This window comes from Calonectris borealis, chromosome 2 (assembly GCF_964195595.1).
Source record: "Calonectris borealis chromosome 2, bCalBor7.hap1.2, whole genome shotgun sequence".
Classification (NCBI taxonomy): Eukaryota; Metazoa; Chordata; class Aves; order Procellariiformes; family Procellariidae; genus Calonectris; species Calonectris borealis.
This window is the reverse complement of record NC_134313.1, coordinates 155,004,788-155,028,525: the sequence shown is the minus strand read 5'-3', so window position 1 is coordinate 155,028,525 and position 23,738 is coordinate 155,004,788. Positions and strand designations below refer to the sequence as shown.

Below are 23,738 nucleotides of genomic sequence, written 5' to 3'. Positions count from 1 at the left end.
CTCTGACGTGCCTTGCCAGATACGTTTGATTTAAAAACGATAGAGAGAAACGGCTTTTGCCCTTACGTGGGGCTTGTTCTAATGCTAAACGACAACACTTTTGGGCAAAACAATCCTTCAGGATAGTAAGAATTGACGATTTTCAAAATACTCTTGTGATGGTGAGTAATTGGGGATTACATTTAGTGTTAGATTGCATTTATCAGTTTTGAATTTAGTCTATCTTAATATGGCTTCTGAGCTAGTTCTTGGGAAAGACGGTAACTTTTTAGTAGGTTGTTTTATGCTGGGTTAATGCAGAAAAGCAATCAAACAAGCATAGAGAATGTCAGTAGTAGGAAATGGAGCAAAACAAAAATGCAGAACTCTAATTCTGTGGTATTTCTGCATTTTAAATAGCGTGCAGTTGCTGGCCTCTCTCCTCTTGAAAAGGAGATAATAGTGCTGAAAATAGCATAGAAGAGGTGAAAAGTATGAGCAGAGAGATGGAATAGTTCCTGTGTGAAGGCTTTGCAAAAAACCTCACATGCTAGCAGGTGCACATTTAGTACTGCATACAGAGGACTCCTGATTTTTAAGTTGCTATTGTAATTATTGATACTGAAATGACTGAGGGATTGTTGAAAAGTAAAGCAACCTTAATTTTGTGGTTCCCTCCCCTCTTTCAACAGTTTTTATCTGCTTGTCCTGTCCTTTCTTTTGTAAACTCTTTTGACAGAGACTTAGAGCTTGTGTACAATGATGCTCTGAAGACTGGCATAGGTGTTTGGAGTGTATATTTTAATTAATTCTAGTTCTCCATCTGATAAAACAGTTTTGTAAATGAAAGCTGAAAGTTGAGGAGCTGTCTGATTGAATTGAGCTTATTGCTTATGTTGGGTTTTGATGTCACATTATCTGGCTTCAACTTCTGTTTGTAATCAAATTCATGATTAGAACTTACTGACTCCTATCTTAAATCTGAAATAACATATTACGTTTTGAATTTAATTAACATAGTTCTAATTGTTCCCTTTTTTTAATGGTTTGTCTGGGACTTCAGTTAAATTAAGTAGTGTCCCTATATTCTGTTTAAATGCAGTGCTGAAGAGCAGAGTTTTATGTACGTTTTCTGGTGGTGTCTAGCGTACGCGGTTGCTATCTTTCTCTTGCTTTCATGGATTATCGTTCAGTTGAATCTTTGTGCTGCTGTAGTCACCACCTGGCTCTACAAATATTTATTGCCAGTACAGCACTGAGATGGAGTGGTACTGGCTTAAGCGGTATTGTCATCAAGTATGTCAATAGCCCATACACGCTCCTTTATTGCAGCTTGAATAGTCATAAATAGTCTGGTGCGAAGTCTGCGAATCTGATGGATTGGAGGACACGCTTGCCTTTTTAGTGTCACTGATGTGATGGGACTTCTGCAACCAATGTGCTAATGTAAAGACATATTCTAATAAAATACTATGTCTGATAAAAACAAAAATATGGTTAACACACTTTCTGGACTCTCAACTGGTTGTTCAACATATCTAATAGTGTTGAATACACATTTCTTTTCCAGACAGCTTGATGGATTGCCAGGATATTGTTTAGAAATGATTCATGCTACAACAGAAACTTTATACCATGTTGCACATAACCATTGTTTGTTCTTTAAGTATTTAGAAGAAGCTTTATCCTGCGGTAAAGTTTTGTAACACTAAATATGAGGTTTTTGACTGACTTTGATTTGACTGCTTTTCCTGTTGAGATTGCATAAAGGTGCTTTCCCCCCCGCCGATGATCTATCAACGTGCTTGGCACTATCCATATCAATTCCTGGTTATCTGCATCCCATTCAAAGAGCTAATAGTTGGCTGTCATGCATAACTGCATTGTGCTTTAGTCACGGGGGGCTATATATGTATGTATATATATACATATATTGTCTATTACATAATTATATATATAAAGATATAAACAATCAGGGGCCACTATTCTGTTTCTTGGTAGCACTTTGATCTTGATTTGCACCTCATATAGTGCAACTGCCAACTTTAAACTCCTTCACAAAAACTTCATGAGATTTACTCATCAGTATTGTCCTTTTTTTTTTTAATCCTCCAAGTAAATCCATTTGTCCTGGCTGTGACTTTGTCCTTATCCTCCCTCCCAGGTGCTACACTCTTAACTTTTAATGGCATCTTCATGCTACCCTGGGGCCCTGTACTTTTCATACCATAATGTGTGTTACTCCTTAGTGCTCACGCCCACAAGCTGTGCTGGAGGACTTCACCGCTTCCTCCCAGGCGTGCTTTTCACAGCCGGGCTCTGTGGCTGCCTTGCTTTAGGCGGGGAGCTGGAGCCTGAGCTCCCCGGAGAAGAGGCGGTGTGGCCCTGCCGGTGGCCCAGCTGTCGGGCAGCCCAGCTGTCGGGCAGCGTTGTCCTTCCCACCCTTCGCTCACCCACGCGCTGAGCGCAGCCGCTCGCGCTTGTGCCCGTGGCAGACCCTAACCCGTCATCCACCATAGTCTTCGCAGTAACAAGCTACAGCCTTCAGCTTTATTTGCTTTCCTTCCTCTTGCCTTTGCCAACCTGAAGGGTTATGTTCTTCATGTGACTGCCTGAGAAGAGAGGACATTTAGGGTGAGGGAAGTAAAACTTCAGAGATACTTTTTCTTGTTATTCTTCCATGCTCTTCTCACATGGAGAGCCCTGTCGCAGTTCCTTCTCTTCCCAAGTTTGAGAGCACTTGTTCCTTATGGGTTGTGATGCACCAAGGTGTAAATTTTCCTTCAAGTTTGTTTACTTTTCAGTATGTGTAAAAACTGTATTGCATCCCTTTTTGCTTTTTCCTAGTTTATAAGTTGCTATTGTAACCATCAGTTGAGCAAAACTTGCATATGTGCTTGTGCTTGATTTTTTTTTCTTTTTTTTTTCCTTTTATGGAAAACCAGAAAAACCCAAATCCCAAGTGCTTAAAATCTAACTCTAAACTATTTTATACTTCTTTTCTTGCTTTGTAAAGCTCTAAAGCCTCAGCAGATTTTGTCCAAACTTACGGTGTGATGATACCCCATACAGCATTTGTGTGGGCTGTAAGACACAGTGCTTTCTAGCTGCTGCATGTCTTTGGCATGCTGTTTATGAAAACAAATAGAGAACGTTGTGGGGTAAGAGGATGTTACATTGACAATTTCTTTCCTTGCAGTTGATTTTCTGAGGAAAGCTTTTGACTGTAGCTTGAAGGGCTGTGTCCCACTGTGTCCATAGGTGGTCTCAGGAATTCCATACACTTACCCTGCTCTCGCTTCATCTTCTCGCAGTGCCTCCTTACTGTCTGTCCAGGCACTGCTGCTTTGCTTCACCATGTATTACGACAAACTGTGATTTGAGCACTGAGGACCAGGCTTCTGTGTGTCCTTGGTATGGTTGGATCTGGGCTTGAGTGCAGCCTCAGACTTGTTGTAAAGTAAATAAAATTCCACAAATACTAAATCTTTTTGTATCTTCTTAACTGTCATCTGAAAAAAAAAAAGCTGGTTTAATGTCTAATTTTATTGAAGTAAAGCGGTAATCGCAGACTTACTTTATTTTAATATCTGTTTTAATGTTGAAACACAAAGTTAAGTGACAAAAGTATAGTTATTTACTCTGGATACTGAATTGCAGAAATAGCTGTTCTTAAAAATGAAAGAAATTCTTGCTAGTGTAAGGAAAATAAAGGGGAAGAAAGAGTGCAGAAATGCATGGCTGAGTGTTTCGTGCTTTCTGCCCTGAAACTGGGTGCCAACAAACTGTCTGCAAGTAGAGAGAAACAGACTAAGAAGTACAGTCAAAGAACAAATATGTCTATTTTTAGTTGTTGTAGGGGGGAAAAAAAATGCAACCTGATTGAAATTCCCATGAAAATTTTATTGCTTTGCTTAGTTCTGCTGTAAGCAGTATGTATAGCCTTTTGCTGAGTATTTCTGGGGTTTTGAGATGGTCTTTAACAGTAGAATTCTGTACTTGCCTTTAGCATTTTTAAAAAAAAAAAAACCAAACCTCAAAAGTGATCTTAAAAAAAAAATCTCTAACTTACTGAAGTTAGGCATGGTGGGTTGGATGTATTTCTAAAAATATTCATCCTACTATTTGGTACACTTTTGCAAAATGGAATCACAGTGTTAAAATTAGAGTGATTCTGGCCTATTCTAGCTCAGTTAAAAGTTGAGAATTAAAAAATATCTTAGAAGCACCATGGCATAATTACTTACAGGCTTTTTTGTGTGGTCTTAAAGAGCTACTAAAGGAAATATTCCTACTTTGCTCAAATCTTGAAATAACTCTTATATAAATGTGCTAACTACTAACACTTACTTTGTTCATCCTATTACATCATTTAAGGCAGAATTTTAAACTGAAGTCTTGACTTAAACTGTTATGTGTATGTCTTGTCTGGCATGAGGCTTGCCTTTCTACTTTATCCTTTATTACGAGAAAAAAATGTTATGTGTCATGTAATAGTAGATGTCCTTTGTCTTAAGTCGTTGAAATACATGAGTTCGAGGGGGTTCAACTAGTCCTAACAGAACTTCAAAGTTTTGATTGTGTGCTGGAGCATGTATATTGTGGAGGCAGCGCCTTCTGAATTTAGAAGGACTTATGACATTTTGTCTTAATTCTTCATATCTCTCTCCCTTCCAATATAAATGATGGATGCTAATATATATGGGATTTTTATGGTTTATTTGGAAACTTTAACATGCAAACTAAACAGCTGAGTAGGTGTGTATGCTGAAGGTGACAATACATAAACAGCCAGCTTCTGGTCCTGTTAAGAGCCCAACTTGTAATGGGAATTTAATTTTAAAATGCTTTTCCAGTGGAGCTGTGAACTTCATTTCCATAAGTGCCAAAATCAGAAGTATTTTTCCTGGTCAGAAGGATTTTAAGCACAAAACACATCTAAAGTATTAGAAAAACAAGAAATATATTCATTTTAATGCCAAACATTTTTCCCCTCTTTTGCTTTTTGCCTTAAGGTTTGTTTGCTTCAGGCAGGCTGGTGAATGTCCCATTCCAAGGTACTGGGAGACAGTAAGGATGTCAGAGAAATGCAGTATCCTGGAATACCAAAGACTCCTTTGGAAATTAAATTGCAGTCTGTGCTCTAAGTTGTTGTACAGTGACTTTGTCTTGCACCTTCTACAAGATCTTGCTGTCTGTCAGGGAACTCACTAATTATATTCAGTGTTACACAGTAAACGTGAGAGAATACTGGATCTGAATGCAGATTTAATAAAGGATGATCCAGTACAGGGACTGTGGTTTTTGAAGACAGGAAAGTCTAATCTGTTCACTGTTGATTGAAACCTGCCAGGTGAAAATGAGGTTTGATGATAATGAAATGAATAATGAAATTTTAGATGATCTATTTTAATAATGAGCTAAACGAATAAGTGGGAGCTTAACATCTAATTTTAATTTAACTATTTACAAGGTTATCTGTTAGTTGAAATTATGTGAAAAATGTGAAAATGGCTTTTGTATCACCTGTATGCTTCAATGATGCTTGAGAGAAGGCTTATGTGGAGAAAGAAGCCTATGGAAACAAGCTATGAAAACCATATCAAACAGCTGCTTGTTCTAAATCCTTTTCAAGTTGGGGGATATTTTCATATTAATTTATTATGCTAAGCATCTCAATAAAGGCATGCTTTCTGACGAGAGTGACTTTTTTTTTTAATTTATTTTTTTTGTAACTTCTTGCTGCTGCTAGATCCATTTTGTTATGGTATGTCAGTATGGCCAAAAGCTCTGTACTGCCTTGGCGAGAGGTGGCATAACAGTTTCTGCTCAATATAGATGATTCTATATGCTAAAATGTAAAGTATGCACATGTGTTCTTAGCAGAGTTTAGCAGTTTAACATCTTCCTGTAACTCTTGTCCTGTGTTTCTCTGAGAGGAATGATGGCTGCAAGCATCATCGTACCTTAAGGCTTTGTTGTAGGTTTTGTTATGTACTGTCGCCATGCCAGATTGTTTGGCCATCCTCTAATCCCCCATTTCAATGGCAATCTAAAAAGCACAACCATTAATACTTCCAGTAAGTGTTATTTAGAAGATACAGCTAATCGCCCTATATACTCAGTTGCCGCTCTTGTGAAGACAAAAGCATTTGGAGTAACATTAGCCTAAAGCCTATTCAGGTATTTAGTTTAAATAAGCTTTATATTTTTAATACAGCTGTTGTACTACATGTGACTGAACAACAAAGTCTTAAGTCATCAAACAGAATAAAAGCTCTATTTTTTGACAGCGGTGTTGCAGAAAGCTCCCTGGGCAGCTGGCTGATCAGCTTTCAGCACTGTTACTTTACAGACCCTCGTGGGACCTGGAACCTGGAGCTCCTACAATGCCTGCAGTTGCTGTAATTCACCTTTTTAGAGGAGCTCAATGGAAATGTCTCTAGAAAACAGCATAGAAATCAATGGCAAAGTATTCTTGTATACAGCAATTTTAAATACACTTGTTTTTCTGTCTGCTTTAATCATGGCAAATTATTGTTTTTCCAGAAATAGTAATGCTTTAAATGTCACTTTTTTGTGATACTCTGCTTTAGCTAAATGATCAAACAAATGCAACAGACATCTACAGGTGCATTATTTAATGATGACCATAGTAGAAAAATAACATGCCCTTTATGATAGTCTATGTTCTTCCTGGAGACTCCCAGAAAGTTCAGCTTCCATTCAACCTGTGTTTTCTGTCAGCTTTCAAGAACAGCTTTATGTGCTGAGCTTTGCTGTAGACTTTAGCGTAGAGATTTTTAATGCATACATGTCCTTAAAAGCATTTTTTTTTTCCATAGCTTGGTGGATAGCGCTGCAATACTTTATTATACTTTTAGTTTCAGTGAGAATGTTCTCTAAAGGCTGGTGGCTCCAGCTGATCCGCTGAATGCTGAGCACGGAATTATAATTCAGCAGCATGGGGGAGGGCCATGTTTGCTGTAGCAAGCGGCAGGGCACTGCTTACTGCATGTTGCTTAATCAGCATGAAACTATTAGCAAATTCTTGCCACCTCAGTTATAATGTACTGCTAATAGGTTTGCTTTATTGCATAGGGTAGTCAAAAAAACCTGGAATGTTTTAGTAATTTTAAGTAGCATAACATTCCTCTTAATGAAGTTTGACAGTGTTTTCTAAACTCCCCCACACTGTATAACGAGTACCATAAATGCATTCCTGTGTACTAAGTGCTGGCAACTTATTTGTGTCTTTTCCTAATGAAAGTTTTCTTACATGAAAGCTTTTGATATAATTTTAAATTCTAATGTATTATATAAAGTGGATTCCTGGCAACAAAAGCATCTGTATAATTAGTCCATTTTAACGTACTCTCTTAATTTTGTCAAAGTTTATCTTTGTCAGAAGACTTTGTAAATCTTACTTCAGTCAAAAAAAAAAAAAAAAAAACAAACAACCAAACCAACTTTTGTGAGGTGTGTGGTGTGGTGTGTTTTTTTTTTTTTTCTTTAAATTACCCCCCACCCCCGGTATTTTAGGAGGTGCTTTGTAATTTGGGGTACGCAATGCATGAGGGGTTAGTGTGGCCTCTTTCACTCAGACCATCAGCAGTAAGTTTCAGAGGGGGCTAGTGCCAGATATCTGAATCTGACTTTCTTTTTCCTCTGCCTTTTGCAGAGACAGTATTGATTTTTTTTTTTTTTAATGGCAGTTTAATAACTTCATTTTACTGATAAATTGGAATGGATCTCTGATATCTAGGGATTGGGACGATTTTCGTTTTTAGTTGACAGCAGCGAAAAATGATGTTGCATGGCAGAAAGCCAATTCAATTATGTCAGTTTATTTTACTTCTTTTAATAATTTGTGAATTTGTCTTATAATCATGGTGTTTCCCTACTTCCCACCTTGGTACTGGGCAGACTGCATGGGACGCTTCCTATTTTTATTGCAGGGTCTGGTTCACTTACAGCTGCGTTCACTCATTTCTCTCTTACATCTGAGAGTCTTATCTCACTGCTGGAGCCAGACTTTGAGAGAGGTTTTTACAGTCTTAATCCAGCAGTGCTGCTCATAGCCAGAATGGCTCTAGTTTGAATGTAGTACCATACGTGGGAAGACCAGGTGCCATCTTTATGATCAGTGCATCTTTAGCAGACCCTGTCTGGATTGATCTAACTGTGATAGCAGGCTTTTGGAGATGGAGCCTGTACTTGAAATATCGAAATACTTGATCCCCCCCTTATTTCTGGCAGGCAATACCTCTTTGCTTCAGCTCTTCATAAGATGTCTTTCATCCTATGAAAACTTTGTTTGAGAAGGACCTGCAAACAAGCAGGGGGATTTCTGTTAAACATTTAATTATGATCAGTTTTTGATACTTGTCTGAAGGAATGAAATCAGCACAGAAAGCTGGAGTAAGGGGTTTTTTTTGTGTGTGTGCTGTTACACAGTTGGCTTCTACAGCAAACACAGCATTTTATGTTGAACAGATAGTTCCAAGCCTTTAAGTGAGAAATTTCAACTTAGGATATTAAATGTTAGGTAGAGGGTTAATTTTTTTTCTTTTCTTTTTGAGTTATCAAAGAACTCAAAGGTATCACAGTCAGGGATAATTGTAGTGACTTCATAGTCATATAGTGAAAGTTGTAGAAAAAGTTAGAGTGAAACAGAGGAAATATTTCTGTTGACCATGTTAATTATTAGTCCAATCTATAATTATCAGTCCCGTCTATCAATGTTTTCACCTCAATATACCCCCCCCCCCTAAAATGGGTGCTTAAAAAAAAAAAAAAAACCCTGAGCTATGCTATGGGGAACTTGGCTGGCAAGCTGTGCTGTTTAACCTTCGTTTCAGTTTTCGTACCAGTGTACAGCTGGAAGTACTAAAGTGGAGCCACTTCCTATGAAGTAGATCTGAGGAGTCAGAAAATAAAATATGTATTTTAATTTGGTTACTTAAAGCTTGATGAGATGCTAATTCTCGAAGCACCTGACTTCTTATTTAAAATCGGGTAGCTTTTCTATGGAGTGGGCCTGTAACCTCTTGATTCTCATGGTGCTTGACCATTAATCCATGTGGCTGCCTATTCCACAGAAGTCATATTAGCCTGACAGTGGAGATACTTTCAGTGTTTTGTTTATGTTTTTTTTTTCTTTGTCATATGGATGTCATATGAATGTTAAGGTTTGATTTATTTTTATTTTTAATTTTTTTATAACTTGAATTGCTCAATAGTTCATGTAGGACATAAGGGACCCTTAAAACCTGTTCTGACACCTCTTTTGCAATGCATATCAGTGAACATCATACAATAATTTTCTGTGTGAAACCTGTAACTTATGTTTAAGGAAGATTGTTGGAGGAGGGGAGATACTCTGATTTAGTTTTGGCTTGGGAGGGTAGATGGCTGTGCGAAGCTTCTGGGGATAGGCTTAGTCTGTTGTTGAGGAACCCATTCGTTATTATTCTTTGAATATTCTGGCATATACTTTTTTTTAAAAAGTAAATTTATAGACCATGTGACACTGCCTTAGTCCCTTCACCAATCCTTTTATTTAAGATGTGATAGACATACTATAGGCTGTATGCACTGATGCTATTTTGTGGTTCTTTCTCAATTACTGTAGCATACAATCCACAGAATTTTTTTTTATCCTAATGGCCACATTGAAATTACATTTGAACTGCAAAAATTACAACTAACGGCTTCCGAACAGAAAAATATTGAAGTTTAGATTGCACTGCAGTTACTCAGAAGCTTAAAAAACCCAGGCAAAACCCCCAAAGCTCAGTTCACTTAGTTAGCAAGATTTCTATTTTGTATTACAAAATGCAGCTCGTTTCGTCATTTGCTTGAAGTTTCCTGTCAGTGCTGCAGCTGTGACAGTGAACCAGGGGGAAATGGCCACAGGTCTCGGTAAAACTGCTCTTCATTAAACATGTGGGGTTTGCCACCCAACCCGTAACACTTTGAGGTGTGTGGTTTTTTTGGTGGGTGGGTGGGTGTTTTTTTTTTTTTTTTTGCAAATTGTACCTGGGAATTGACTTACCAGCTCCATTTCTGAGGGCTGCGAAGTGATAATTCATAGTCAAGGAAGAATAACTGAAGCACAAGCATTTCCAGTTGCCTGGCACATTTCAGGGTATTGCTTTGGGTGACTTAAATTCTGTGCTGGAAAGCTTTTCAGTATAGAGATGATTTCACTGCCTTTGTGATCGCCTCCGAACACAGAAGTGGGTTTCTCCATTGTTGAACTTACCTGCTCTGAAAAATCTGTGTATTAATCCCACAAAGTATAGTGTTGTGTATATTTTCATGTCTGGTTTGTTTTGCATCTTACTAATTTTTCGTCTTAACCACCTCAGTGGACAGGACAGGAGCCACTACAGGGTTGACATGACTGAGTGAATGGGGGCATGTCCTTATTTTTCTGAAATCTGAGAAGCTTGATTGTCCAAAACTCATCTCTTGGATCTGTGGGACTGTCTGAAATCGGAAGCATGTTTAGATCCGGTGGAAACTTCCTGCTTTATCCATGTCAGTTTTGCTACAGGTTGAAGAAAGGTCCTCAGCTTTTTTTGGGGGGAAGGGAATCTCCCCTTCCCTTACTGGTATGTTTCTGAATGTTTTATAACTCTTCTGGGTTGTAACTTATTTTAAGTATTGATATACCCTGGAGGTTTGCAGAGGGGAGGAAAATATAGCATCTTTTCTTGCTTAAATTGATTAAGATATTCCCACCAAACCTGGGCCAGGTTTTTCTACTAAAAATTAATATTATTAATATGTGGGGTTTTTTTCATTTTGCAAGAAGTGACTACAAGCACTCTGAACAATGTACCATTCCTATTTTTCTTAAAGAAAAATAAAATAAAAATTGACAGACATAGCGGTCCAGCTTAGCTAAGACTATATACTAGTCCTTTGCCTCTCTACACTTTCCATTCCATCTCATTTGATGACAACTGTGGCAAAAGTATCCCTTTTCTTTCTAATTATGTAAGGTAATATATTAGATGCAGAGGGGTAGGCATTTTTTCGTGCTTGTCCATGCAGACTGGTGGAAGACCTTCAGCATTGCCAGAATTGGTGAATGCCTCACTGGTAAGCGGGCAACTCACACCTTAGTCTGTGCAACAGCCGAGTTCCCTAGATGTGCTTATTTTGCAGTTACCTTGGTTTACCTATTGCCTGAGATAGTCATAACGAGTAAAGCTTGTCATCACATTTTATTTTGTAGGTGCATCAGCCATCAGTATAATACCCTTTTTCCTGTGGTTGGAGGCGCTTGGGTGGCTGTGAGGAAAATGTTTTATTTTATACTGCATATATAAAGTATTGCATGTGTTATATTTTATGTTAAAATAGTTTTTCTCAAAATACTAACAAAACCACTTTCTTCAGAGATCAGTTTTTTCACTTCAAGTGGAGGACTTAAGCTAGTGAGCAAAATTGTATTTCTGTCTTCACTCCTATCATTGATACTACTACTGTGTTCTGTATGAGGTGACAGGAAGAGCTGTGCTTGTTCAGCTTAAAAGTATTTGTTATTCTCTGTCTGAGCTGCTTGGGGTAGCATGAGGCCTCTTCTACTTCAGGTATGTTCTTTAATGCTCCGATTGCTATGGTGCTATATTGCTTGTTCTTACAGGCTGTTGATTTTTTGTATGAAAAAACCAGGGACTTCAGCCCAACATTTCAGTGGTGCATACTTGTACAATAGAACAGCTTCTTACTGTACATTTTTAATAGCTTGCTCCATTTGTTTCTAACTTCAGATGTGAATTTGCTGCCTTTCAGGTTGAGGGTTACAAATGGGTGAAGCTATACAAAACCTTGTGAGAGTCATAAAAATGGAGAACAACCCCAACGTGGCTCTTTCTCACTGCATAGGGACAGAGGCAAGAATACCAAAAGTGCTATTGAAAGTTGTTGACTAACTCAAGGAAAGTTCCCTATTTTCCTGATTAGGCTGTTGCAAGGTTTCATTCCTTCTACCTTGCTTCTCTCCATACATAAGTAATGTTTGGTTTTTTTTTTAAATTTAGCCAGTTTTTTTTTCCTGTCCTTGGCAGAAATAGACAACTCTTTACTTATTATTGTGTCTATAACTGATTCCGTTTTAGGTGTTTGAAGATAATTCCTTCTCCCACCCACCTTTGGGGTTTAATGATGCAGCTAAACCTCCTTTAGAGCTAACAGGTTCTGAAAGAGAAGGTCCTGCTCTCCTGTCTCCTAAGTCAGTCAGACACTTCAAAGGCATCTCTGACTGACCTTGCAGTGACCTGCAAACACCTAGAGGGTCTAAATATGGGGTGGTTTTGTTTGTTTTTTTGTTTTTAAAGTCTCAGTGGGATTAATTTACTGCCATTCTAGTTTCTTCCCTCAGCTTGCTGCAGGGTCACATCAGCATCACAGGGGCTGAGGGGAAGGGAGATGGAGTTGCTCCGCTTGGTAGCCGTCGGCCGGTAGACCAGCTTAGCTGTATCTTAAAACTGTATCAGTAGTCTTTTATTTTCTGAAATAAATAAATTAGTGTTTCTTCTTGTTTTCTAAACATTGAGTTGTTGGCTGGGTCCTTTGAACTGTGTGCTTTATTAATTTGGTGACATGAACTGAATTAGCAAAAGCATTTGCTGATCTTCTGATATAAGCAGAATTGTCAGTGTGGCTTCTGCCTTTCTGCACAAAGGAAATTCTTTGCTTGTGTGCATGGGGAGTTAGGGTAACTAACTCATTGAAAACGGCAAATGACTCTTCTCTTGGCTTCCCTTTCTGCTAAGATGAGCAAACCAGTTTTCCCAAAAGGAAAAAGAGGAAAAGAGATTTTTTTCTTTTTTTTAATAGTAGATATTCTGATGTGTTAAAAAGGATAGCTATTGAAAAATTTGCCTGAAATTAGAAATATGGAAACTTTGCGTGTACAGACTTAAGAACAATTACATCTTGAGATTCATATTTCCCTAACCTAGGTCTGTTTTATGTTAGAGTATGAAAAAATTACTTGATGAACAGGTTTTGTTATAATTTTTCTAGACTTCGGGTGTATAATTTGATTTTTGGTATGTAAAGGTATAGAGCTAGCATGACGGTACATAAAATGTGGTTCTTCAAAACATGTATTTTGAAAGTGTATAGCCAGTCAGGATCCCTAGAATATACTTTCCAGATGCTGCTCTCAGTTTATAAATTGGGCAGTACTGAAACTTGTTTCTCAGGTTTTTAATACAATGTTTATGGAAGTTAATGTAAATAGCCACACTAGCTGTTTTCTGAAGGGATTGCCTATTTATTCCCAAGTGGGACATTCTAATCTCCCACTGGAGATTTGGGGCACATGAGTAGCGCAGTACCTTGGGAATAGTAGTTGCAAGTAAGAAACTCGGGGAAAGCTCTGAGAAGCAGATGTGGAGGGTAGCAGCTGCCTATTAAACTGCGTGAAGTACAGCTGCTTGGGCGTTCAGGAAAGGATAGAGCTTACCGGTTGCACAACAGAATATATTCTTGTTAATATATTAGTAAGGCAAGCCAACAGAAATCATTCCAGTATCTGATTTCATGCTATACCATGGTTGCTTCCTAGGCCAGTTAGCTGTGTTACTCACTGGGGTTTGCCGCCTTAATTTATTCCCATAACATATTTCCAGTATACCAGTAAGTGTGCTGATACATTAGCATTGCTCATACTGTTTGAATACTGGTAATGTTCTGCAGCTGCATATGTTTTTAAAAACTTCTAAGTGTTGCGGTTCATAAGCTCAAGAAGATATTTTGAAATTATTCTAACACCTAACAAAGAAATACTAGCATAACAAATGCTTGCAGAATTTGCTGCCACAAGCAACATTTAGTGAAGCAGTTTCACACAAGTGAAATCTGCTTTTACAGCAGAGGAAAAGGACAACAGCTGTAGATTGTGTGGGAGTTCTGCATTTTCTTGTCAAGTATTTGGGATTAAATACCCTTTCTGACAGAACACAGATTTGATGACTGCTGTGTTTTAGAACTCTTTCTTGCAAATTGTTCTTTTCTCTAGTTTTTTTTAAAAAAAACTTAATATTTGGAAAGTGAGCCATTAATATACACATATATAGTTTTAAAATTATTAATGGCTCTAGCTTTTTTCTTCTTTTTCAAGTAGTAGAATATTACAATTTTTGTTCTACTAAGTTATGGCTTTTTGGTAACTTGCATGGTAGCAGTTACATCTCATTCTGTTTGATCAAATGGTACTCAAGCTATCTTTTAGGCTTTTAAGCTTGCCCAGTAATACAACTTCAGTAACTTTTGAATAACTTGGGAATCTTATCAGAGGTGATGTTTACTTTCCCATCTGCACTTTCCATGGGTGCCCGGCTTTACACTGCTTTGTGTAAGCGCTGGACCCTCAAAAGTACACTTAAATGCTATGGAATCTGTACTTTTGAAAATGTAAAGTGTAGAAAAAAATTGCTATTCAGTTTGAAGTGACTTATACTAACGGAAACTTTTTCTTGGCTTCTGAGTTGTTATGAGTTCAAATAACACCATTCTAGCCCCACAATAATATTTCATAGGAGCTAACTTTTTAGACATGCGATGGTATTGTAATAGTGACAACATAGAAGTGTTCCATGAAGAGGTTAATAATCTGTCTTAAAAAATACTTTGACCTCTCTGAGGCAAATGAGATGTGTGGCTATACATTAAATCAGTTAAAACAGTAAATGGCTTGTTAAGTGAGCGCTCTCCAGCACTCCTGAAACTTTAAGAGATTATCCTGCTGTATCGGTTATTCTGCTGTAACACTTCTAAAACAACTGAAGAACTTGTTGTGCTCTTGTGATATTGCCCTTCTGAAAAGCAGTAGCTGTTGGCATATTACAGGACGGTTTTCCACTGGAGAAAGCAAGTTAGGTTTTTCTGGTGTTTTCTTAGTGTGCTATCTTAGTTTTTATAGAAAATAATCCTCGAGAGACGCCATGAATGACTCCCAACAGCTTTATTCTTCACAAATCTGCGTTCAAACATGTACTGCGGGTTCCCCAGAGGTCAAGAATTGACAGCAGTTAAATGCACAATGAACTTGGTGTTTCTACTAGTATTGTTGAAACATCCTTATTACAGAACCAACTTGATACCACTTCCATGAAGGTGGAGGAAAAATAAATGTGTAAGTCTACTACTGCATGGCATGTCCAGGTTATTTAAGATGCTCGTTAAATTTCTGAAATAGGTTACAGATACTACATTATGTCTGTTGAAAGTATCAGTGTTCTATATGGTGAAGTGGACAGGGTAAAAAGGGAGTGAAGGAAATTCACTGGCTGACTTTTCAACACTCTTCCATTTGGCCACTCTTCCCTAATTGGGGTAAGCTTGCTGTGTAAGCATGTATGAAGTAAAATGTTTCATATAGTATTTAAATTTTCTACTATAGGAAAAGCAGCTTTGTCTATACCCTTGGACAAAAGCTTTTTTATGGAAGGGAGAAGCTAGATTGTGCGAGTGGCAAAGTACAAGTACGGTAAACACTGTCATCTTTGTGCGTGTTTTACAAAGGATCCCATTGTAAGATCTTATTTCCGTTTTTTAAAATATTTGACATCACTGTTGCAATCCTTCGATCAATTATATACTTTCATTGCTATAAACTTCCTAAGTTTATATGTAATAGTTTTGCTCACTGAGATGGTCATGAGCACAACAGAAATGTGAATGAGAAATCTGTAGAGTTTGCAGGAAAAAAAGGTTTTCCATCACTTGTCTTTGACCGGCCGCTTATGATGGATGGTCTGGGAGTGGTGTCTCTGGTCCTCAGCGGCAGCCAGCGGCCCCTCTGTAGCAGGGCAGGGCGGACCAGGGCGCGAGCCCTCCTGCTGCAGCCGCTTTCCGCTTCTGTTCCTAAGAGCTTGCGAATGTGACAGAAGAAGCCACCTCTTGGCTTTCCGTGCTGCAGGGTTTTTGCAGTACAGTTTAATGAATCATTGTCTTGATGAGTATGAAAATAATTTAAGTCACTTCTTTTGGGCTACCGAGAAAAGGGATTGTATTTAGTGTTAGAGGCTTTTTCCTATGCATCTAGATTTTTTTTTTTTTAATTGATAAGGCATTACAATATCACCAGATGAAGATTTATATTTTCGGCAACTTTGGGAGTTTTTTTTTTGTTTTATGGGAGAGCTAAAGCAGAAGGGAACTTAAATGGCTGAAGTAACACAAGCGCATTCTGGCAGAACATGATGTCCTATGTACTAAGACTCTTCGTTTCATAATCTAGTTTCATAAAACAAAATATTAATAGATGTATTTATATTAAAATGAATTGTATGTAAGTATCTCCAGAAATAGAAGAAAGTAATAGCTCAGCCTGTAATTCAGTGTAAATAAAATGCAAACTTGACCAAAAGATAGAATTAGCAAAAGTAAATCAGATGCTTAATTTTACTGTTTTCAATCTGATGGAAAGTTATTGGCTAGCCATTTTCAAAAATTACTTTGAGTGTATGTGCTTAATTTTTAAATGGGACATTTTAAACATTTAACTGTTGAATGGCCTTTACTAGGCAAATACATTTGAATGATTTGTATGGGATGATTTTAATTCTGCACTGCTTTGCAATGTCATTTATTTTTTTCTTATCACTATAGCAGCAAATCAACTGAACATGAAAACTGCAATGCAGTTAAATAATACTTGCACTGCTATAGCTTGTCTGAAATTTATAGTCAAATATTAACAGGCTTATAATATTTACTGTCATCTTTTTATGCATTCCATAGACTTAGCGTGAATTATCCAGTTAAGGTTGGAGGTTAGTGCATTAAAAAAATCGTTTGGGTTCCCATTTCAATTTAGCTTATTAAATTAGTTTGCTATCTTCACCTCTGAGGTAGTAAAGGACTTGCTGGAAAATCTCCTTCATGGATTTTTGGGTATTACAGTAAGTTTTAAATGTGCCTGAATGTGTTAGAAAGAAAGTAGGGTCCAAAACAGGTTTGTAAAAACATAAGCCAAGAGCAGAAAGAGGAAGGAGGAGATGAGCTAATTATTCCAGTTGAAGCTGGAATAATTTCACTTCGTGAAAATGAAACTGTAGAGTTTTGAGATTTCTTTTATATCATTCCTGTTGAATAAAGCTGGTATTGAAGTCCCAGGCCTTACTAAAAGGACAGTGGCAATTCCTTGGCAAGAAGCTCGGTTGTTGAGGGAACTGGGATGCTTCGTTCCCTGTCTCGGGATGCTGTGGGATGTGCCTGTTCTCCTTTCTTCAGCTTGCTGCTGCAAAGAGCTGGTATTCCCTCGTTTTCCTGCAGTGTAATGCTCTTCCTTTGCATAAGTATGGACAATCTGTTGCTTGTAACTTCATAAAGAGTATTAAGATGAGATTTGCCTTTTTTTTTTTTTAATTTTTTTCATTTTTAGCAGCCAGTTCCAGCAATCCGAATGCTGCTACGGAAATGGAAGCTTTTAATTTCAAGTTCATAACACTAAGAAAAGCTGCAAACAGAGGCATGACAACTAAAGCAATTTACTTGTAAAGGAGGGAAAATCATGGGTGGTAGGTCATGTTTTGCAGGCTAGCATTGCAGTCGTTCTTTAAGCAGTTGTTATGTTCTAGAAGTTTTTGTCTTGGATTTAAGTGCTGCAAAAGGAAAAAGGTAATTGCCAATTTCAAGGAAACTTTGTTTTCTGTCTCTTAATTGCTGGCATCCTCAATGCAGTTTGTTCTCATTGCATGAAAATAAACCAAAAGCATTTTTAGGTGGTGGATAGGGAAGAGGTCTGTAGTCCTTGTTTCTCCCAGAACTGCAGTCTTACCCTGCTGGAATGCACCAAACCTTTTTTTTTAAATTTGCTTTAATTTTGAACACTTAAATACTGCCGTCTGAAAAAAGCCATTTGTATAAGGTAACATTAAAATTTAAGGTATCCTTTGAGAAGCTGATATGCATTTTGGTAATGAAAAGTACCTTGTGAAGTATAGTAAGTTTGCTTTTCATTGCACTGAGTTCAAGTGTTCAGAGGCCTGATAGCGTGTCTGCGGCCTTTGTTGAAAATGTTGACTGTTCATTCATGAATGATTAACAGGTTGTTTTATTTAAAGGCACGTATCTGCTTCCTACTGTGTCAGTATAAAAACTGTGTTCTGAAAAAGCTGTGTGTACAGTCCCTATTTAAAGAATGTTGTGTGTTGATCCTGGAAACTTTGTCCTGCCTGCATGAAACTCTCTTCCTTATCAGTTTGCAAGGATTTAGTGCTAGCAGGCTTTTCTGTGAGACTAAACTTAAATACAGCAGATTTCTGAAGTATTAAAATACAGAGCATTACTGAGCTCAGGGAGAGGTCCTTATATTCAGAAAGTTGTCGTAGTGCTTAATGGGCTGTACAATTTTCATTCAAGTTGCAGCATCATAGAATTATTTCTGCTTTCTAATTTTTACCACTTTTCTAGCAAGCATCCTTCACTGTTCTTAGCAGGAGAAAGCAACATGAAAAAGCCTGAAATCCATATCAAATAGCGAATGAATGTTGAAATATTTTGAGTATAAGGCATTTTTGTGTGCATGCACAGGCATGTTGAAGGACGTGTTCCTGTGATTCTGATAGTGAGAAGACAAGGAGTCTTTTTTTGGTAGATTTAATTCCATGTTTATGAGCATTCGGAGCTTGTTAGTGCGAAAATGAAGCTCAGAGTGAAGCTCTAGCTGGAGGTCCTGATGTACGTACAGAGCTATTTAGAGTTCAGCATATATTTAAATTTCCCTTAATGTGTATGTCTGATTTGGGGAAGACAGCCATGGAAGTGGTCAAAAACTATTTTGATCTAGGTAATGCTTTATCTATTCGGATTTATACATTGGTAATGAGTAATGGGTTTGGTAAATGAAAGTTAAATTAATACGCTTTTTGGCTTGAAACTATTAAAGGTTTTTGCAGAACCCGGTCTTGAACTTGAAGCAGTCACCGTGAATGAAACGGCGAGGTGGTGCAGGGCCTGGGAGCTCTACAGGGACATCTGGTGGGACCTGCCCCTCTGCGGGCTCTCCTTCCCACCTTGGGCGGGGGGAGGATGGACCTTCCTGCCAACACTGATGTAGAAAGTACACTAAAGTTAATTGCAGGAAAACTTTGAGCTTTCTAAAAGCTGTTTTTCTCATCAATAAATTAGAAATTCTTCACAAAATTAGCCTTGATAAGGGTCGGTGCTGTTGAACTGAGCATTATTGTAGACACAACAACATACCTCGTGTGGCTCGAGGTATGAGGAAGTATTGTTGTATGCTACGTGGTTATTTAAAATAGTTCCTGATAAGAAAGTTGTATCCCTCAAAGATGGACTTATGAGCTAAGCTGTGTGTTGTAGTTAGATTGATGGCTTTGCATTTTTTTTATGCTTCGCTGAAAGCAGTAACTTGCAGGTGCCTTCCAAAAATCTTACAGTTCTCTCAGAAGAGAGAGCAACAAGTTGGAGGCTTGGTTGGCAGCACAGTTAGCTGCCTTGTTTGTTATTCAGGACAAAAGTTCTGGCTTTCCCTTGAAAACCAGAAATCAGTATATTGAGTTTGGAAGTACTAAGCATTCAGACGAAAACCCCTCATTACGCTTTCATATCATGTTACTGTTTTAAACTTAACTAGTATGCTGCCTGAGTTATGTGGCAGTATGTTGGCTGGAGCTTCCAGTATTGGCTTAGCACATACAGGTCCCGCAGTTTCATTTGGAGTTGTTCTGGTTATAATGCTGAAACCATTGAAAACCTCAGTGTGAAACCTCTGAGCCATATTCCTATGTATTGCCTGAGAAAATGTTCTAAAAACTGTGTCATAGGCTTTCTATTTGGAAAACACTTTTATTAATACACAGAACTGTTCTTTTAATAATGGCACTTCATTGTCTTAATTAAACCAAAAAAGCATCTGGCAAATGCAGGCCAGACAGCAAAGCCTTCTTATTGCCTTGTGTGGAAGAGCAATTTTAGGAGGGCACCAGTGTTGTGCAAGCCACCGGCCTCCCGCTGCAGCAGCAGGGCATTTGATGGTGCTGCTTTTGCCATTTCCTTGAAATAGAGGAAGAACCTTGAAGGTTTGTGCATTCCCCGGTGCAGGTGTATGTTGCTTCAAATGACAAGCCCGGTGGTTTAATGGCAGCCGTGGGAAATGCAGCTCTGCAGGCCGATTGGGAAAGGAATGCAGAAACTGCGCTCCTGAATGAGGAGACCTCAAGGTTACTCTCCCAGCATCCCAGGGAATTGAGGTTCATCCCTGAAGACAGTGGGGTGATGCTTCGTTCATAGTAGTGTTCCTTATGCTGTTAGTGCTCTCAAGAGCAGCTCTACCAAAGGCAGCCATTCGACCCTCTTCCAAAAGAAAAAGCGGGGTGGGGGGGGGAGACTTGGATAGTAGAAAAATAGTCTTTTACTGTTCATCAAGTTTTGTAACAGATTTTTTTTTTCCTTTGAATTAAGTAGAGAAGGATACTAATCGGTTTTGGCACTCTGATTTTGCCAGTGCTGCAACTTTTTTTTTCCCCCTTGTGGTTTGCCTTAAACATACTGTACTTGCTATATCTAGTAAGCTGTGTTTTCTTTTAAAGGCGCACAAAACAAGTCTATGCCTGTTTTAATCTCATTAAGTTCCTCCCTAGCTGTTTCCCCTTTTGGGTGGATATTGCCCATATTTGGTTTTAGCTATGGTGCAATCAGTTTATATCTGATTGTGTGGTATAATATGCTGTCTTGCCTGCGCAAACCTCGATAATTTATGATTAGATGTGGCCTAGATTAGCAGCTTATGATTTTAATGTTTAAAAGTACATTATAAAAGATCTTTTATGTAATGCAATATGTTATTTTTTTCCTGTGAAAGATGCAACAAGAGTCACAAGGACTTGCCTGCAGCAAAGCTTCTGAATTAAAACCAAGCAGGGGGAAGGGATGGTATAAATTATATAGTTCCTTCCTTTAGAGTACCTAAATAATGTGCCCTAAAATACAGAGATAGCAGTGCATTACCAGGAAACTATTCAATTTGGTTTAATAACAAGCTGCTTTCACAATCTCATAATCACAGCTTTCATGAAAACACATGCTCTTATATTCTGCATGGTGTGTTTTGTATACTTGTATTATACTTTAAAAATTGAACATCTGAAAGTGTATTTCTTTCCTAAACACTTCAGTGGCTTATTTGAAAGTACTCATGGTTTCAGTGAGTGCCATGGACTTTTAACCTTGCTTTTTGCTGGCCTTCATGTTAGCCAAACTATTTATTAATAAGAAATTGTCATTAGTGTTTTGTTTTCTTGTAGGTATTTGTTGTTCTATTTGTGTTCATGTATATGAATAAAATTAGATGGATAAGAATATCTACTTAATTTCTGTAAGAAGAGAGTGGTAATCAGAACACTTGGTGATATTGCCCAAAATATTATTAAATAAGCATCTGTTTGGAAAGGCATACCGGTAAACCATCCAGGTGTTTTCCAGAGTTTCTTAGTCACAACATTGTGCTCGTCTTTCCAACTGAACTGTCTGTTTAGATCTTGCTGAGAAGATAGAAGTGCTGCTTTACATTCACCAGCATCTGTGTTAGCAGTGAGGGGGAAAGGTTGGGGGACCATCTTTGCCTAACAAGTGGCATCTCGGAAGTGCTACGTTCTGTCTTGAACAAGACCACATTACTTACACTTCCTGAGCAATACTTCAACTGTAAAGCTGAAGTTTTTCAACGAGGCAAGCATATAATTATTTTGATGATGATTCCAGTGTATGTCAAATCCACTGCAAGGCATAATTATCAGCTGTTATCTGGAAAAATTGTTTCAGTATTAAATAAATACAGCTTGTGATTATTATCTGCCTTATAGTTAACAATCTAATGTTTTCACGCCCCAGCATCTTGTGGCTGTCCTTTGTGCTTTTGTATTTAACAAAAAAAAGGGAGTTTGTTGGTTTGTTTTACTACTGTAACATATTCTGATTTGTAAGGGAGCATTCTAAAATTCATTTGCTCTTTAACAATACATTTCTTCTCTCAATAGCCAACTACTCCACCAAGCCAAGGGAGGCCTGATTCACCAGTTTATGCTAATTTACAAGAACTGAAAATATCTCAGTCTGCACTTCCACCACTACCTACAAGTGCTCCGGTCCAAATAAATGGGGAATGGGAAACCCATAAAGATACGACAGGACGCTGTTATTACTACAACAGAGGATCACAGGAACGAACCTGGAAACCTCCGCGGTGGGCCCGAGATGCAAGCATTAATAAAGGGGATTCCCAGAGCCATGCAGATCATGAGGTAGTTCCTTCTGAGATCACAAGCAATGAGATTGTAATGCGTATGAATGCTGTTTTGCTATGGAATTTGGTATCGCTGAGTTTTGAGGTGCCAGGGAGTGTCTTCATTTGCCTTTCGGTCATGTGTCTTGGTATGGAGTAGTAAACAATGTACCTCTTCAATCGCGTTTGTGTACAACAATGCGTACATGAACTGTGTACAAGTGTAGTAAGTTGTAAAAATGCCTTACAGTCCCTCAGCAGGTATTGCAGCTTTTCTTTTAAAGGTAAAGGAAAACTAAGGTATCTTGAAGCTAAAAGGACTAAATGACGATAGAATAAGACAGCCATCGTAACTTCTCTGACATGGAGTGTGTTCTCTTTCCTAGTGTGTTTGGCACATTTTTTGGGGAAAAGGGGGGGAAAGAAAAGGGAGTGTGACAGTGCTTCTAGAAGCAGGATTTATGGGGATGTGTTGAAAAAGGCAAGGGGAATTATTTATTTTTATCAATATCGGTTAAATACACAGTAAAACAAAGGCGGAGAATATACAGGTGCTTGCTACTGCTTGGTTAACGCTGTGGCAGTAAATTTAAATATGAGATGTTTTTCTTATAGGGGAAAATATTTTCATAGAGAGAAATAAAGATGGATTTAGAGATTAAGATGGATGTAGAGAACTCCAGAGTTCTGGAGTAAAAAACAGACTTCATGGAGTTCCACAGCACTTTCCACCTGCATCAGAAATACTGACATAATTGAAGCTTCTATCGAATAAAAATATATTGATTTTTATTTTTTTACTTAGATTTATACATACTATTAATAATTCTATATATTAAGCATAATATTCTACATAAGCATAAATTCTATATATTAAGCATTAAGCATAAATTCTATACATTAAGCATCTATGATGCTTTAAAAATGTTTATTTTTTTAAAAAGGGGCATATGTGACTGTTCAAACTCAGAATTCTATTTAATTCATGAATTCTTAAAGAAGTGGAATAATCATAGTGAATATAAAAAGCAAGTTTAGCTGGATAACTTGTTGCAGCATTTTATTTAACCATTTGCTTAGGAGATTTGAATTTACGCACCTGTCAATGATTTCTGCTTTGGGTAGCTGTAGAACGAACTAGGAGAAAGGACAGTTAAAGCAGCAATGTTTTGTTATGAAATTGTGTTAACTTTGAGAAAATCCTTCTCTTCATTCTGTGAATGATATCCTAGAGAACAGAAGATGAGCACATTAAAATTACTATGCTAGAAGCTCTGCCTAGCCAAGTGTCTAGGTCTAGAAGTAGCAAATGCTGATGGGGGAGGAAATCCACCCCAGCTTTTCACAATTAGCTTTTGACTAAATTATATTCAGGCCATATATAGATATAGATATATCAATGGATTTTTTTCACTCTGCAAACGTTTTGCTTTTGCAAAATCTTTTGGCAAAGCTTTGCCGCAGACCTTGTGTAAGAGAGTTG

At 37.9% G+C, this 23,738-nt stretch overlaps 1 protein-coding gene across 7 annotated transcripts in view; it reads left to right on the top strand.

Annotated features, from left to right (window-relative positions):
* ARHGAP12 (Rho GTPase activating protein 12) overlaps positions 1-23,738 on the top strand; it is an 80,761-nt gene that overhangs the window by 13,096 nt on the left and 43,927 nt on the right. For all 7 annotated transcript variants that reach the window (XM_075144033.1, XM_075144032.1, XM_075144031.1 and 4 more), the window contains exon 3: positions 22,011-22,274. In XM_075144033.1, the coding sequence (XP_075000134.1) occupies positions 22,011-22,274 (264 nt within the window). The remainder of the gene's footprint in view (positions 1-22,010; positions 22,275-23,738) is intronic.